The 18,524-nt window shown below is 38.4% G+C and overlaps 1 protein-coding gene across 3 annotated transcripts in view; it reads left to right on the forward strand.

Annotated features, from left to right (window-relative positions):
- The window catches only part of SLC25A13 (solute carrier family 25 member 13), a 103,423-nt gene that overhangs the window by 20,416 nt on the left and 64,483 nt on the right, over positions 1–18,524 (forward strand). For all 3 annotated transcript variants that reach the window (XM_054191360.1, XM_054191359.1, XM_054191358.1), the window contains 3 exons: positions 3,854–3,907; positions 7,927–8,069; positions 14,715–14,830. In XM_054191360.1, coding sequence (XP_054047335.1) covers positions 3,854–3,907; positions 7,927–8,069; positions 14,715–14,830 — 313 coding nt within the window. The remainder of the gene's footprint in view (positions 1–3,853; positions 3,908–7,926; positions 8,070–14,714; positions 14,831–18,524) is intronic.

The following is an 18,524-nucleotide window of genomic DNA, read 5'->3' on the forward strand; positions in this document are numbered from 1 at the left end:
GACTTGCTGTTGTCCCCATAAACTTTCTGGAATATTGTAGCAATTCCCAAATATTCGTGGATCCCCATCACCTTTCTACTGTATCCAAATGGTGGCCACTAAAGTGATCTTTATCATAAAGGTGAGAAGTTTGGACATTTCATATTTGCCACTAGGTTAATACTATATTGGCATTAATTCTGATTTTCCTACTGCCCTTTTTCTCTCTTGCCCACCCAGGTTGTTGTTCTTCTTTACTAGGTGTAGCACGCTCACTACTTTATTAGTTCTTTTGTATCTTTTGATACGATATACCATCTGACAACCTGTTCCTTCTGCCTTGTGTATGACAAATACATTAATGGAGTTGATTTGAAATGTAATATAATTTTCTTTGATTCACAGTGGATTCTGTTTTCTTGCATTGTTATGCAGTTATATTTTTCTGGGAAGAGTCTGTTTGCATTTGTTGTTGAGGGCAGAAGTGAGACAAAACACAGGTCAGTGTAAATTGAGCGTAAGTCAACAAGGAGAAAAGAGCTTCGCTGGAGAAAATGGGCTGAAATTAAGATCAAGGCGCAAGGGAGTCTAAGGATATGAACAGCTCCAGGGTGCAAATCAACCGTGCGTTACTGTCCCTCCCTTACAGAGCTTTCCCTTTCTCTGTGCACCCTCTGTCTCCCCTTTTCTGAACGTCATTGCAAATGGGAGGGATTTGGCATTTTTAAACACATTTCTTATATTGCCTGTGCTGGCTTGTTCTTCGTATACATTATAATGCACATGTGCACATAGTACATTGGCTAAACCTTTCGAGTATCTACCTTAGGAATGAAAATCCCTGCTGACATTTTCTGTACATTATCCCAGTCTTTTCTGTAGCATGTCTTGACTTTGTTATAATCCTGCACTTTAGTTTCTGTACTCCCTGTTGTCAACTGTTTTTTTAAAAATAAATGTTGGAGGGCTTTCTTCACTGAACCTTACTTAATAAAAGTTACTGGGTTTGGATTTTTTTTGAAGTGTTAGTGTCTATTACAAAGCATCTCTTTGTAAAGAGCAGTAACAAACGTTATTTCCCTCAGATCTGTTTTATCAAATGCCTCCTCAGGCAACTATAGAGATGTCATGCCTACCAGGTCATAGCTGGTTGTATCTCAGGCTGGTTTTTGTCTTTTTGGAGAGAAGGTACAGTAAAATGGAGAAGTCTTTCCAATAACAGAACACATCACCAAAGCCCAGTTATATATGAGTCAGTAAATATCACCTGCGTTGACTGAAGGAGAAGCAGCTTGTCTCTGTGGGTCGCTTTTCATCAGGCATGCTACCTGTTGGCTTGCAGTCTTGTTGGCATTGGGTTACTTAACCCACCTTCAACCGCTAACATAACTGGGAACAATTTTCAGCAATAAATTTTGACCTTTTCCAAGAGGGGAATCTGCTAGTAACACCTGTCATCAGGATTCTTGTGTATGTGTGTGCAGCTTCAGCTTTGGCCACAGCTGAGGATGGATGAAAGGCTGAATTAAATACTTCTCTTAGCACTGGTATGGCTGCATTAGCCTTGGTCCTCCTGAAGCTGTAACATAACGTAATAGGGGCTCTTTTCCCTAATTGGGATCAAATAGACCTTTCAAAATGGAGATTGGTAGATGACACATGGACAAACCAATTAATGCGGTTTTAACTATCCCTTTCCTCTCCTGTTTCCTGGGAAATGGAAGAATGTGGAAATAGGCTGGGAAATGAGGGAAGCTGTGGTCCCCAGCCACTGCTTGGGCTGCCGGTCTGCAGCACCTCTGTGCATTCATTGACCTGACCAGCTTCAGCCTGTCTTTCAGTGCATGGTTTGAAAGAAACTTGCTGTAAAAAAAAAAAAAACAAAAAAACAAACAAAAAAACCACCAAAATCCCCTCATAATCAAAAGGGGGCTGAAAAAATGGCAGCTGGGCTGTGAGGGCATTTTATCTCCCGAGTTTCTCAAGATTGTTAATGTCAGTGAAAGCAAAGGAAAATGAGTGTTTAAGTTCAGCTTACCAGCATGTACCCTTTTCGTTTGTTCTTTTCATCCCTGTTTTCTTTAGGCTTAGATTTCTGGGACAGTATAAAATTTAAACTGTAAAGTAGATGAAGTGTGACACCGTTTTATTTTTAATAGCTATAGGTGTTTGAAGTGTCTTTTATTTGCATATATGGTGGCAAGATTCTGGACTGCAGCAGTATAGAAATGCTGGGTTTTTTTCTTTCCACAAAGTTCCCAATTGCTCTAGAGTACCAGATTTTTACAACTGGGGTTAAATTAAATCTCCGCTTACTACACAGTGATTACATTTAGGACAGTTTGTACTTCACAAAATATACATTTTTAGATTCGCAGCTTCGCAATTACACTTTGATTTATTTTTTTTGTTTGCAACTGCCTCCACATGTATTTCTGTGCAGACACAGAATTGGGACTCCAGCTGTGGACTCTTGTCAGTTGAGCCCTAGCATAACTTCAGGTGTGGTTTTCCCCTTTTAAAAAAAAAAAACTTGTAAAATTTTATAAGAAATCTTATTCATACACTTTTCTTAAAATACTCTGGGGGTTTTTTGGTCTTTTTTTTTAATTTTTTTTTTTTTTAGATTTTTATACGATCCATTTAAGGTGAGGAAAACTAAAGGTTCTTCATTAAATGTAGGTGTGAGGATATAATGCTGTTGTACAGGCTTACACAGATTCCTACAATTTGTCAAGTGTGTTACTAGAAGTGCACTTGCGCTCACATTCACCTTTACAGTCTATTACTACTCTGGAGAGTCAAGGAAGTAGGTCGTGGTGTTTTATTGATAATGTTTCTGATGTTTAATCAAAAATCATGTTAATGATTTTACATCTTGCATTTTGGCTGTTTATTCCCCATTGCAGAGATGTTTTCACAAGTTTTTTTGAAAATCCAGGTTTGCTTGCAAAGTAATTTTTTTTTTATTAGAAATAGATTGATGTAATGAATTGACTTACCAGTTGATGGTTATTATTTGGGCAAGCAAGATTTTATCAAAGGGTCCTGAAGAAAGAAAGGGAAACTCTCTGGCAGGTACAGACTGAGGGGATAAATCCACTTACTTTTAAAAGCAGCAAATGGATGTCACGGTATGTCATCAAGGAAAATACTGATAAGCTTACTCCATAGTGATTACAGAATATTTTTTAATTCAGTATTTTGCGAAAAAAAAAATTCTAATTACTTTCGGTTTGTGGTCATAAATGTAACTCAGATTTTAGTTAGAAAAGCCTAGTTGTCTGATCTGCAGAAAAATCTAGATACTGTGCTTTCTGAATTTACCTCATCAAAAAGGTCTACGCTGTAAGTTTAAATAGTTTAAAATGTTAGAAGTAGGAGGTAGAAGTACCAATGAACCAAATAATTACATTGGAATTCAGTCTTTTAGGGAGTTGCTTTCTGGGACAAGTTTGTAAGTCTGAGTATTTTATTCTTGCCATCTATCAGTTGGGGGCTGCATATGGTACTCTGAAATCCTTAGATGAAAGATAGTGGAAGTACGAAAATCTATATGGTAAAGATGGTAGGATGCCGAATCCCAGCAGAGAGGTATGTTGAAAAGATTTGATACTTGAATGTCTTGTTAATGTCTGCTTGTTTAAGAATTGCAGGGTTGCAGAGGGGAAGCAGTTACAACAAAAATGTTGAATAACTTAGTGTAAATGTGAAATGAGTAAAATAAGCATGGCCAGCTAAAGCAGTACCTGACTTCTCTAAGGTGAACATCTATTTTCATCACTCGTTCTGTTGTTTAATTCTTCCTTTTAAATGACACTTTGACATCTTTTGTATAAATTATGCATATTAATGTAATTGTATTTACTTGTAGGTGGCTTTAACCAAGAGAGCTGATCCAGCTGAGTTGAAAACAATATTTTTGAAGGTATGTATAAAGTAAATATTTTACTCTTTTTGCTTAAATTTTTCATATCTTTTGCTCCTTTATTGCAGCGTACAACTCTTGATAGTTTTTCTAACCATTAATCATTCACTGTATTATTACCATGTTAGACTTAAATACCATTATCAGAATTGAACAATGCTCACCAAGAAGTCAGATACATTCCTGAGTGATTATTGTATTGACTCAGGAGAAGTATTACTATCTTAGAAAAAAACCGCATTGTTCGTAGAATGTGGTGGGAGTTTCAATATTGTTCCTACACATGGTAAAATGTTCGCGTAGACACCTTGCTGTTAGACCATTTGGTAAATTTTCTTCTCCCATCCTTGCTTCCTTCCTTCCTTCCCCCAAGGTTACCTCTGCTTCTGTAATTTGTAGAAGTGTTGGGAAGATAACCTGCTGAAGTGGTCGCTGTATTTGTAATTTAACTAAAATTCCTTTTGTGTTGGCTTGCTACAGAAGTATGCAAGTAAAGAAATGACTCATGTACTTGCTTGTATATTTGAGAGAAGTGTGCTTTAGTGTTTTGCTGGAAATTGGCTTTCTTTGACCCATTTCCTAAATTTAAATAACTATTCCTAACTTTCCTAAGATTTATTAGTACAGTGCCTGTATTAGTTTGGTAGTCTGGTATGAAAAATGAGTACAGAAATTGGTGGGTCTATAGAATATATATGAGGTAGGTGCCACAGTGCTACAGGGAGCTGTTATATCTGAATTATTTTTATGAAGGTGTTGAGTGCCTAACAGAGCTCATTGGTTTCCAAGTTCCTCCCTCCACCTTCCCTCTCTCCAGCGTCATGCCCCACTCTCCGTGCACTTCTTTGCATGTTTTCCATTGTCCCTTGTGAGCTATTATTAACAATGTGTGTAGGTGTCACTATGTATATTGCCAGTATTTATAGTTTTATCATATACTGTCAGTATTTATAGCTCTGAAATCAGATTTTCAGTTGAGAAAGCTAGGATTTAACTTATTAAGTCCTGGAACTTGTATTTGTCAGGAGAGCAAAAAAAAAACTCTTGAAAAAGAATTGGATAATGTGATTTTCAGAGGTAAATGCTTGAAGAGCAAGGCAGCGGAAAAGGCAGACTGCTGACCCAAGAAGATGGTAGCATGGAGGAAGGGAATAAGTAGAGAGAAGCCTGGTCCCTTCTGCAATATGAGGTGGCACCTAGTTGTGTGTGGCGGGGGGTTGGTTGGTTGATTTGCTGAGAATAGTGTGACAATTGTTTCCTGCCTGCCTGTGGGTATTCACCTGTCTTGCATTTCTGAAGATTGTAGCTCCCTCAGCTTTCAGTTGTAGTGGATTGAAAAGGTTGTGGTTGAGCACACTAAATACCATCTCCAACTCCTTTTTCTTCCTTCCCTGCTTCCCCTTCCACTGAAGAGAGGGATCTCAGTGGAGTAGCGAAACATGAGCTAAACATTTTGTACAGTGTAATACAGAAATTGTCGTGCTACTTACTACTGAGAAGGAAAAAGGATGAGTGAGTACGGTACATCGTTTTGTGCTCTACAGATAAGTGATGTCCAGAGAGTTAATTAAGCTGCTTCAGACGATTGTAAGTGATAAGGCCAGCACAGTTGCTTCTGCACATTGTAGCATCTTTATTTACAAAATAACTTGTCAGCCATTCTTTCTACTTCAATTAAGAATTAAAAAATATGATTGCCAGGTAGGAATAGTACCCATTGTGTAGAAATAAATACAAAGCTATCAGTTTAAATACAAATGATTACAGTCAACTTTTGGCATATTTAATACATCAAACCTCCAATAAAATGTTTGCAAATCTTATTTAAAATGGGGTTGAACTGGTTAATACTTGACTATCTAAAATGTATGTAAATAAGTTACCAAAAAGCCATTAAGTACTATTGTATAATATCAAATTCTCTGTGGGTATAATTGCCAAGGTGGGGAAAAATACAATTGTAAAGAACCATTTTTTAAACGTCTCTCCTCCAAAACCAATAGAATTGATGTTTTTCTCTTTTTGTTATGATAATTTCCAAGAGTAACTCTACTTTTTCTAAGTCTTCTACCATAACCCCTAAGAGATTAGATTTTAGTCAAAGTGATCAAGCTGACATTTTCCAAGGTCATTTTCTATATGTAGTATAGAGTACGTGATTGGATTTCAAATACACTTGAGTAAATCACAGTGACAAGAAACAGGGGGACACTGAAACCTTGTGCTGTTTTCTGTTATTGAGTGCCCTGGCAGGGGGTTAGCCTGGATGAAAAAAATGAAATGTAGAAGCATAGGCTGACTGACTTATTTGATTTGTTTCTCAATAGCAGCTGTGTTAAAAGTTTCTGAGTCTGGGATTCTGAAAGATTCTGTCTCCCTGCAAATGATTACATTGAAATCAATTGATCTGCTAGTTCTTATAAAAGTATACAATTCAAAATTCCATGCAGTGTATCAGCTAGAAAGCTTGCGTTACAAACAGTGCCTATTGAAACAGGAATCCTTAAATGCTAACCAATATATAGATGCCAAAGCAAGTTATGTTTTGTTTGGGCTCGCTTCTGTGAAGCCTTGTTTCTTAAAGATATTGCTGTACCTGAAGACTGTATTTATATAGCACTAGAAGAAAATAATCTACTTACTGTTACACTTTGGCATCCCTCTGAGAGTTATATGCCTACAGCAGGTATAACGGTACTCTGCAGGCATCAGTGTGGCTCTATGAAATGAAGCTTGGGAGTTTCCTTCCCGTAGCAGAGCCGTAGCAATGTAAAACAAAACATGTTTCTTGGAAGTATGCTACAAAATAGGCATCTAATTTATTTATTACTTTAATGTGGATAATGCTCTGTGGGGAGCTGCAACAATGGTTTATCCATCCTACCTTGCCTTCAAACAAAAAAAGAAATTAATAGTTGCTTTACTGTTCTCAGCGCACATTTGTTATCCCAAGGCAGACCTGTTTCCCTTAAAGCTAACACATGGTTCTGCAAATGATGCCTGAGATTTTTCCTCTTGATTATTGTCCTTAGCCTTTTTCTTTCCTTAAAAAACATTTTTAGGGTTGATTTCAAATTTACCCTTGTACAGAAAATGAGGGTTTTAAACTTTGAGGGGTTACTGAGGAATCAGGGTAAGGGTGGTAACAAAGGCAATTTTGTTTATTTATGTATTATCTTCAAAATATACATGCTATGTAACATGTTACTGGAGGCTTCCCGTGAGAGCAAATACACTTGTCAATAGCTGTTTTCTGGAGCAGTACACCAGTAACTATGGTACAAAGTGGGAGTAATGTAAGCCAGCACTGTTTGGTAAGGTGTAGGACTTCTTTTCTTGTTTCTACAGTGTGCTGAACTGTCGAAGTTCTTGTTTTCTGTTACATTTTTCTGCAAATGCTATTCTCTGGCCTCCTTTCAGCAGTTCAACCAAGGAGGAGTATCTGTAGGTCCTCCTTTACTTGGGGACCAGCCCTGGCTGAAGGTTATGCGGTGGAGTTCCATCAAAACAGCACCGCCAGGTGGACACTTTTGAGGGATCGTTTCCTCCACTAGCACTGCAGTGTCATTTCGTGGGTATAAACCTGCCTTCTCATCCCAAAGCAGAATGGTTACACAAAGGAATCATTTCACATAAATAAGATATGCTGGAGTATTGCGTTGCTGTCAGGTTTTCAGTGGGCCTGGGATGCCACATACATGTTTGCAAATGCGCGTGTGCTTCTTGTTCTACTTAAATAAACATTCAGTACATTTCTAGGCTACTATGGAGAAATTGTTGATATGATAAACAAAAAAAATGATATATCTGCCACTTTTCTGGCTGGAAAGCCAAGCCTTCATCTGCTTGAGTACTCCCCAATTCCCGTTTCTTGTTTGGGTGTAAACTGTAGGTTCTTAAGAGCAAAACTGTCATCTGCTGTAACATAAGCCTGCTCCTGATTAGAACCTATGGGTGGTGGTAATAAATGCCTGGAGAAGGATGTATTTGAGGCACTAAATATTGTATTCATTTAACAGTATGCAAGTGTGGAGAAGAATGGTGAATTCTTCATGTCTCCTAATGACTTTGTCACACGGTACCTGAAGATAATTGGAGATGGTTTGCCTAATGCAAGCACTGTACAGCTTCTTGCAGGTGTGGTGGATCAGACAAAAGATGGGTAAGTGGTTTTTTGTGTTTTCTTTTTTTTTTTTTTCTTTTTCTGTTCATTTAAAAAATACAGAACCGTTCTTCCAAAACAGTCTGATCCCTGAAGGGTGGTGGGGTTTTGTTTTGGTTTGTTTTTTACTTTTTTTTTTTTGCCTTCAGATACATAAAGGAATAGAGTATCTTTTAAGTGGAAAGAGTAGAAACAATGTTTTGGGCTGCATGTTCCATTTAGCTGAGCAAACCATTTTCTGTCTACTATGTATTTTTAATTCATTGAACCTTTCATGTTTGTTGGCTGGCTCCCCTAACTCCTGCTTTTCTTTCCTTCCATGAGTCGTCCTGTCTCTGTTTACTTTATGGATCTGTCATAAACACATTCAAATAGAAATCCGAAATAAGTTTAGATGGTGTAGGAAGAGGTCGTAGAAAGAAGTGCCCTGGCCTTGTTTTGACATAGCACTGTTAAAGGTGTTTGCCACTGTTTTTTTCCCTTAAGAGGGAGGAGGAGCAACTAAGGTATTTAGGGAGCCACTTTGCAGTCTTGGGAAGACAGCAGTGAAGTTGGTTCCACATGGTTTGCATTTGAAAGGCTGACTTTGCCAATAGCCAAGATTAGCTACCCCTCCATCTTCCTCCCCCCTTCTTTAATGAAATCCTAGCTTTTGCTTTTGGTACTTGCCCAGGCAAGCTGTCTCTTCACCCATATGAATGCATTTTTTGAACCCTGCCTTTAAAGTATCTTTAGAGAAACTTTAGAATAATTAGCTATGGACTTAAAGTCTGTAGTTGTGGCATTTTTAGAAACCAGAAAACTTCAGGCATGACTCATATCAGTGGTTGCAGAGAGTAAAATGTGAGATAAATAAAGCATGACTAGAGAATGCAGGCTTCCTAGGGAACAGATGCATGCCTAACTGAGAACTTTTGCTATCCTTTCTGTGCTCTCTTTTCTGCTCAGCCAGCCTCATGTATCTGGCAGCTGGGTACCTTAAACCTTGCAGATGAGTTAATGAGATGATTGTTACTCTGGTAAAAGAATTGTGTAAAAGGCTATATTGGTAACACTGGCATGATGGCAGCAAGAAAGTCGTGGCTTCAGATAGCTTTTGACTGAGAACGTTAAATATTTCTCAGATTTCATCCCTCGGTTTGATGCTGGCAAAATGGCATTTTCCAAATTGCATGGCTTCAAATCCATTTTGTAATAAGAAGATTGAGAATGTAATCCATACCTTGTGATTTGAATCTCCCTTACAAGCAGAAGCTGGTTTCAGGAAGAGCAAAATGTAAAACAGTAGCCTATGTGACCTTGTTGACAAGTTGGGATTTCATAACTTGGCGTGATCTTGTAGGAGTTCTGTGGTGTAGTATTGAGGCTTCTAATTGCTGCTTTCTGCCATGGGTAGGGACTGTTTCTGCAGTCCAGACTGTGCAGTGACAGGGGATTGCGTGTTCCTAACATATCTTTGGAGAGTCTTTTCTGGTATTCAGGCTATCTTCTTGATTAGCTGCTATATTAATATGTGAAAGAATGGAGGAAGTTCAGAAAGTGATTAGCATTCACCTCTCTCTGACCTGGCATTGTAGCATTTTGTTCGCCACGTGGCCAGGTGCTTGTACCTTGTTCTAGCGGTCTATAAAGTAATTTTCAGAGTGATTGTCTGAAGCAAGGGTCAATTGCTTTTTGGTTCCTGGAATGAAATCTCCGAGGGATAGCAATAGGACCTGCTGGTCTTCTCCTATTGAATTCTTGCCAACGTGGCAGTCCAGAACTCCTAGTTTTAAAGTGAAGTACAAAACTGCTTTTGTTAGTGTTTATTTTTAATAGGTTGGTCAGTGTTTAGAGACTGATGTGTTTAAGATCATGAGAGTCTGTTCAACAGTTTAGCTTTGTTTCTAGTATAAAATAAAAGGTAGCTTGCAAGAGCAATGACAAGTTGATTTTCTTATAGTGTTAGTGGCTTAAAGTAATGTGTTTCTGAAAATACCGCTAGAAATATTTCTAGAAGCGTTTATCCACTCTATTGGATCCCTGTTTTGCTCTGATAAGCCTCTGTTCTTCATGGCTGTCTTCATTAAAAGGGTCTGAACCCAGAATCACCAGGGTTGTTCCTAGCACTTTTAAAAATGCTTTTTAATTCCTTCTGATTTTGGTGAGAAGTTAGGTGTAGGTACCAAGCATAATCAGTGAGAAATACTAAAATGGGTAAATCACATGGGTGAAAGGCAGACAGCACAAGAGCCTCTGACTCATAAACAGAGCACATAAATGGGCAAAGAGCTGCTTACCCCAGAGCTGAAGAAGTTCTGAGTGTGAAGTGTAAAGAACAGTAGCTCTTATGTACAATCTCGTTGTGGTTGCTGTGGACAAAATCTCTCGTGTAGCTCTAGCGTAATTCCTGCATTACCAGAGGTTAAGGATTTGAGGGTGCCTAGAGGAGCTGCTGTTGGTGTGACAAAGGTACAAGACCTCTTAAGGCAGACTCTGTCGTTCAATGAATATCTGTTGCCATGGGAGCAAGTTTTGCCTCCATCTTAAGTCAGGCCATAGGGTTATTTGGAGGTAGGCTTTTCTTCTGTCCTCTTATGGAGGCATCTTTTTAAGGTTTACTTCAAGAAAAGGAAATGCTTTTTTTGCCAATGGCTGGAGAAGCCTTTCAAAGTAGTCAATTGGTAATAGTACAGATTTTTAAAAAGTGTTACATCGCGTGGCTGTAGTTTGTATGAAACAGGCTTAAAACCCTTGACTCATGCCTAATATTAAGCTCCTCATTCCTAATTTTAGTTCCAAAAAATTGCTTCGTTTGGCTTCAGGTGGATCAGGAACTCCCTGAAAATTCAGTGGCTTTCTCAAAGCCTGTCAGCAACAGGCCAGGCATTTTCCATCCTGCCTACTGCAACATATTGTTTTTCAGTCTTTTGTTGTACTTTTAAACATCCGTCTAACAAAACAAGTATTTACTGCACATCTCTGTTTGGACTGTAGTAACTAACACTTTGCTGAGAAATACTGTATGCTTTATTTTTAGAAAGGACAAACTATTCAAAAATAACACTTGGAAATGCCAGCATTTCCATTATTATTGGATAAAAATTTATCCTCTAATGCACCAATTTACACTATACTTAGTTTACCTAGGTTGTAGCATAAAATAATAGATGTAGCTTCAATTTGTGTCCCATTATGTTATCATGTTTAAATTGCTGATACAGTAAAAACATATGCATTGATTTCTGAAGAAACCTCTTCATCATTGCATTTGTATGTATTATTACAGTGGGTAATGGCTTTTTTTCTTTGCATGGCTACATGCGGACTTTCTATGGTGGGAATGCATCATGTCTGTGTGGTGCCCAGATACTATGGATGTGAGCACCAAAAGAAGCAGCATGGAAGAAAGGAGAGAGTAGTAAATAGTGGATTTGCTGCACCGTACCCAGTTGTTGTATTTGGACCGTAGCTCTTGTGTGTATATGTTTTTCAAATACTAAGATTTCAGCCTTCCTGAATAAATCATACAATGTTGGCACTGATAACGAGGATGTGAAGGTGAAAGAAGACTTTGACCAGTTGGTAGGATATCTTCAAGATTAAAGTAAAATTTTGTAAACATTTCAGCTTCCTCTCTTTGTGCTGTTAAAATCCGTAGGCTTTTCTCTGCTTTTGTTACATAAATGAGCACTTGTTTAGGTAGATAAATTAACTCTTAAGTAGTATATTGAAGTCCATGTTAATATGTGCTGTTTAATGACACCTAATGATATTCAGTGAAGGGTTATGCTAAACCCAAAAGGGTGATGCTAAACCGGAGAGAAAATGTGTTACCCAGGCAACTACCCTTGTGCAGTACAGAGAAGTGAGCATATGGCTATGTAGTACACATTATTTCAGCATCTTTAAGCATTAAGAATCACACGTGTAATTGACTGTGAAAAATTACTGCTCAGTTACTGTATTGTATGGTCATAATAGAAGTAAATGAATACGTCATTGTTGTTAGAATAGATCTGTTGGGAATCACTAGCAGGCTAGTCTACTTAGGGAGCAAAAATACAATAAGAAGAAAATAGCTGGTTTAATTAACATGTAAAAATTGGGTTAATTTGAATTCAGCTGGCACAGCAGATATTAATGTCTCTTCTTTAACATTCTGGCTAGAACCACACAATTTGTACACTTTTAATCTTACTAGTAATATGAATAATTGTTTTTTAAAATGGATATGGGGTTATTTTAAGCGCCTATCTCTGACTTATTAAAGGGGTTTATTACTTGCAAGTACTGACAAAGAATGCTTCTACTAGTATAAAATCTTGTAGCAGTGTTAATACGTGGACTTTTAATCAAATCCAGGCCTAATAACATAGAATGTTCTTAGCGTGGTGCTGGGATTCTGCTGGCATAGGTGCTGCATTTCTTTTATTAGCTCTTATCGCTGTGTTGGGATCTGTTGGTAAGGACATATGCTGGTTGTTGTTTCACAGAAAAAGCGGCTTTGTCAAAATGGTGTTGGCAGATATTTTACGTTTTTAATTCTAAACAATCCTATTGTGGAGTCTTGTCACCTGCTGCCTGTTTTGTTCTTTCTGTGTGGGGGCTTTATAATCTTTGGGACAGAAGAATTCAGTGTGTCGTATCTGTTTGCTGTTGTGGAAGTTGTCAGGTATGTAACCAATAGTAATGGATAATAATGAGCTTCTATAACCTGTAAGTCACATAGTAACAATAAATATGCATAAATGCAAAACTAAGTAGGTTGTGATATATTGGTTTAAAATTTGAAGGAAATGTTGCATTTTTAAAAATTCCTTTTGGCTTAGGAGAGATGGAAGTTTTCTTACATTTATCGACTGAGTATGTGTGTATTCTGTGTGTAACAGTGGGGAGCACTGAGAGCTCCCAAGGAGTTTAAAATAAATGACTTGATGGCCTGCCCATGTGCTAACGTGTGCATATGTAGCAAGTCATTGGCTTCTTTGCCAGTAAAGCTTAAGGCATGCTTATATGTTTATTGGCATTATCAGTTGTGAGTGTAATATTAAATATACCTGAGGAGGTTTCTTTTTATTTATTTCTCACACTATATAATAACCTATGGTGGCAATTTCCCAAAGGTAATTATTTGTTAGGCTATTTCTGACTCTACATATGCTTTCTTTTACTTTTATTTAGTGCATATATATTGAGGGAGGTAAAGTAGAACAGCTTTTTGACCTTCTCTGTGCCATGCTTTTTTAAAAACATCCTTTTTTTGTTCATCTCATGTTTTCATGTTCTTCACAGAAATCAGCTTCTGTTACTCTGCGGATGTTTTGCTGCTGATGTGCAGCAGGCACGCTTCAGTGTGACTTGAAATTAATTCCCTTAAGACAGGGTGACTGGAAATTGCTGTATAGTCATGGGTCGTCATAACTTGATGGAATGAATGTCTTTTCCAACCTATTCAAACACTTTGTGCTTCACTGTTATTGCATACTGAGTGGAAGTTTTCACTGAATGAGCTGCAGTGTCATTTTGAGTCAAAGTCCTAAGCATACAGTTAGTTTCTAATTAAAAAAAAAACACAAAACCAAAACCCCAAAGTTATTTTTTGTGTGTGTTTCTTGACATTTGTTACACTGAATTTTGTGCTTTTCAGAAATAAATCTTTGTTCCCCAGCTGCTGCCATGTGAACCCATTAAAGCTATGCGCTTGCTACCCTGACATAAAGCAGCCTTGAGCGAGGGCAATCTTAAACCTCCCAGACTGCCAGCAGGCCCTGCAGCCACACATTTGAAGATGATTTTAAACTGTGCAACCTAGACATTAAAGAAATAGCAAAACAGAAGAATGGTTGGCCTTTGCCTCTTTAAGAATAGAAGTTTGATCTCAAGTTGAACTCTTGGGCATGACTCAGAGAAATTAGAACTGCTCAGGGTCTTTGTTGCATCAAATCTGCTGCTGGAAACAGTGCCAAGTTGTCTAATTATGTATTTCGGCTTATTAATTACCTTAAGGAAGGGCACCTCTGCTTTTATCTGTGCTCTGCTGCTGCGCCTGCATATTGGTAACCTGGCTGTAATGATGAATTTGAATAATGCTCTTGGGCTGAGGAAGAACGTGCAGACTACTGCTTGAAATTTGTGACTCAACATGCAGGACTGGAGGGCTGCGATGGATGACTAAGAAGTTGCTAGCAAACAGATAACGCATTCTGATCGGTTCCTTCTGAAGTGAGTGGCAGCATGTAGGTCTCGAATGGATTTCCTTTCCAAAAGCCTTAAATACTGAGTCTTGAGGGAAGTTACTCATATCTTTATTGGCTCTCTGTCTTGCCAGCGGAGGGAGGTAGGCTCCCCCAGAGGGCAGTTCAGTTAGACATTAAAGCTGAGGTGAGTAGCCACGCTGAGCGCTTTGCTTATTTTATGTTCTGTTGTGACTTGCTGAGAGGAATAGTTCCTTGTTCAACAAAATCATTTCCATCTAGCGATATAAAGGCCTCCTGACAGCGTTGGTGATAGGGCATTTTAGGATAAATTTTAATCCCTGTTGATAAGATCTTGTACACATTATGTTTGTGATCTTCTTTCTTTTGTATAATCTATGTTATATTGTATTTCAGTTTTCTGCAAGCAAGCAGTTTCATAGCTCTTGCATTTTCCTTCATCCCATAGGTTGATATCCTTTCAAGAGTTTGTGGCATTTGAATCAGTCCTGTGTGCTCCAGATGCGTTGTTCATAGTAGCCTTTCAGCTGTTTGACAAGACTGGCAAAGGAGAAGTTACTTTTGGTAAGACTGTTTTTAAATGTACACTTTTCATTTAAAAATCCCCGCCTATGCCAAGCTCTATTTCACCTTCTCTTACTGTAGGAAACACAGTGACTGGTAGTGGAACTACCAGTTCCACTACGCTAGTGCCAAGCAACTTTCTGTCTGAGTTTTTTAGTCATTTACACGTGCACAATATAAAGTCACGGTCATGGTCATCTTCATGGTTTTGTCTGGAAAACTGGTCACTTTTCTTTTTCTCTTCCCCAACATGCTTGTGCAGGTCTTCAGAACAGCAGTGAAAGGTGACTGTAGGAAATTATTGTAAAACCGCGAGAAAGTTTCCAGAAGACTTGGGTGAACATGGAGCCTGAAATTACCCTGAATTATTTTTTGTTTAAATTGGCTATATTTCAAGCTGGCTTCCTTTTAAGGCTTAAAACTTTCTTCTGTGAGATTTTACAGTAATAAATCCATTATTACCTGACCCCCACCTCCCTCCCCCCTGAAAATTCAGTTGTGCATTGGAAGTGTGACGTTTGCACTGACAACATGGGAAATACTCAGGCCAGTTTAAAACTTGATTAGGGGACTGTTTATTTCTAGATAGCGTAGAGACAGCTTTTGATATCTGCAGGACTGTCTGCCACCTGCCTAATGATAAGGGACATTCTGTCTGGAAGGATTCAGAAATTAGCAGTTTTGAATAACTTCAGACATTGAGTTTGCACTTCAAAAAGTGTGGGGCATTTTTTCGGCTTAACTGCGTATGCTGGATAAAATTGCTATTTCTAATCTGCTGCTTTTGGTCATGGTTATTCATATGTCTCAAGTTTTATTAATTGGTTGTTAAACAGTTTTAAGTAAAAGGAAAGTCGGATGACGTTGACTGTCTTTCTAAAATGTATGGTTCACATGTCCTTTGTCTTTTGCTAGTAATCCTCACACATGTTTTATGCTTGGTTAAAAAAGCCCTTCCCTTTCCATTTGAACTGACAAGATCCTGTTACCATTGCTCGAAGCATCATTGTATTCCTTCTACCATCTCCAAAAATCTGTATTTGAAGTTGTGGCTGGTGAAAAGACTTGCTGTCTCTTCTTGTGTCTATTTTGGTTTTTTATTATTTTGGTTGTCTGTTGAGGTTGTGAAAGATGTGCCTTTTGTGTGCAATATTACTTGTTAGAACAGCTTTTTAAAAATTACTACGGATGCTAAAAGATTTGAAAGAATTTCAGGAAAAAGTTCTGCTGATCATAACCTTGATGAAGGAAATATTTTGTGCCTAGCAGTCTTGTGCATGTGTATGGACAGAGAGGCAACGAGAGACAGCATGCTTTTGAATCAGGAGGGCACGCATATTTTGCAGAGGTTTTGTTCCAGCGCAGACAAACCAGGGTTCCTGGAATGCCTGTGATGTGCAGGTTCTTGTCTGCGTCAGAGCCCCCGGTTGCTTGGAGCGCTCGTTAATAATCTAGGAAGAACGGTAGTCGTTTGATCTGAATGCTGAATCAGTCCGACTTAACTTTTTAACTCTTGGCATTCTCGTTCGTACTTTTCCTGCTGGCAAATGCTTCCCTTGGGGTTTGACACAGTGAGTCAAGGGATTTGTTTGGCATTTGAAGTCCATTGAAGTCCTAGTGATGAGTGAAACTCCTATGCCAGGCTGTATTTAAGGTATTTGAAAGACGAGACATGCCAACATTGGCAGAACCTCAGATAGCTTTCTTTAATTCCTTCCTCTCCCCCTTTGAAAGCATAAATGCATTTGTAACTTCTGTATAGTACCTTGTGGCTACCACCCCAGCAAACGCCTGGAGTGAGGAGGATGTGAGAAGCTGTCTCAGTGTTGTGCATTCTCAGCAGAAATAGTTGACCTTTAAAGAAAGCTACTTTCTATTTTCTATCATAATAAAAAAACCCCCTTTTTTCCCCCATTATGAAAAAAAAACTTAATATTTTCACAAATAATTACAATACTATCCCGTAACTTTGTCACTCAGTGCCTCAGTCATGCGTCTTTGAGGTTAATTATGAGATCTTTTTCCATTGACTTGAATGAGAGTGGGATCAAGTCCTTATCAAGGTTAGGAGACTTAAATAGGGGTTTTGTATACTGTGGAATTACAGTGTGAAAGGAACAGAAGGAAAGGGAAAGGATCATTTTTCACTATACTGCTGTTAAGTGTAGTAGCTCAAGGATCCCATTATAAGCCTGTATCTCATTTTATTGTTGGAAAGAAACAGCATGGCTTTTCTGTGCAGTCATTGTTTTTCTGTATAGTGAAATAATCTTATAAATATTTTATCTTATACCAAACGGAATATAGGGCTTCACAGCTGTGAACTTTGCATTTTCTACTAAGCAAATCATCCAAATCTTATTCTTCCACAGGTGTACTGAACTTGGCACCTTTGTAAAACAAATTAATAGTGGGCTTTGCATCGATGAGCTTTTACACTGAATGCCACATCCAGGCTGCGGATATTTAGAGAAACGTTCTGGGTGAAGAAGTATCAGTATTTAATACGTTGCACTTGCTTTTCTTGAAAAATGCTCCACTGTTACTGGGTTGGAAATGCCTTTGCATTTTAGCCATATGTTGACATCTCTACAATTTTAAATGTTTCATTCCTTTCAAGTTGCAAGTTAACTGTACCTGGTTCTGTGACAGAGCTAGCATCTATTTAAAAGGGCTGATCCACAAGCAGTGTGGGCACGTGGCGGGGGGGTGCGGATTGGGGGGTGGAAAGTATTTCTAGTTTATTGCTTTTCGAGCTGAGTGAAATGACCACTAGTAAATTAGTGGCCAGTGGCTGATCGAGACTACACCTGGCTGTTGCATCATGTCTTAGATTTATCTGCTGCTGAAGTGTCAAAGCTTTGACAGTTTGCAAGGAGTTAAAGCTCTCAGCAGGAAAGTGGGAGGAAGTTTAGCTGGCTTTTAAATTCGAGGCAAAGAGCAAACCATTGCTTCTTACTGTTGAGTGTTGACAGGCACATAAAAGCTGATAATGTAAGTCCAGGGGTTTAAGAGACTTAGTAGAGTTGCTTTTTTTGTCGTATGACTGTATTTTAATGCCTCATTAAAGAAGCAGAGCCCTTTGAAATTCTTTACTAGATGGTGTTTAAAAAAAGGCAAGATGGTTGGGTAAAAATGTCAGTGTTTAAAAACTAAGTCATCTTAACCTCCATCTCTAATTTTGGATGGATAAATGAAATGATGGGAGGTAACAGTTTGGAGCTGTGAATAACGCAGGGGTGATATCCAGGGACTGGAACTTTCCTTGTCGTAGACCAGTTCTCACAGCCCTGCTGAAGGGCAAAATAAGTGTTGTCCATGTTGGTTTTGCTCACAGAGAAAGGAAAGGCACAAGAAGAGGTGTGATTGCCTGAGTCTCTGCTGCCAACCAGTGTTGAACCTGGCTTTGAAGATTTTCATTCTGATTTGTTTTAGAGTAGAATTTCCCACCAGACAGAAATTCTTGCACTCGGACTTAATGAAATGTAGCTATGGTATAGTGTTTGGTGTTATTTTGGTTTTGGTTTTGTTTTGTTTTATTTTTAAAGGTCCTCTAATTCAACCTGAAGTTGTTTCAAAATGGATGCTGTGCTGTGCTGCTTTGAGAAATATGAGTATGCTGTAAAAAAAGTCAGCCCTTTAATTTAAAAAAAAATATGAAAAAGCAAAGCAAAACACAACCCCCGAACCCAGC

Source organism: Rissa tridactyla, chromosome 2, assembly GCF_028500815.1.
Source record: "Rissa tridactyla isolate bRisTri1 chromosome 2, bRisTri1.patW.cur.20221130, whole genome shotgun sequence".
In the NCBI taxonomy this organism is placed as follows: Eukaryota; Metazoa; Chordata; class Aves; order Charadriiformes; family Laridae; genus Rissa; species Rissa tridactyla.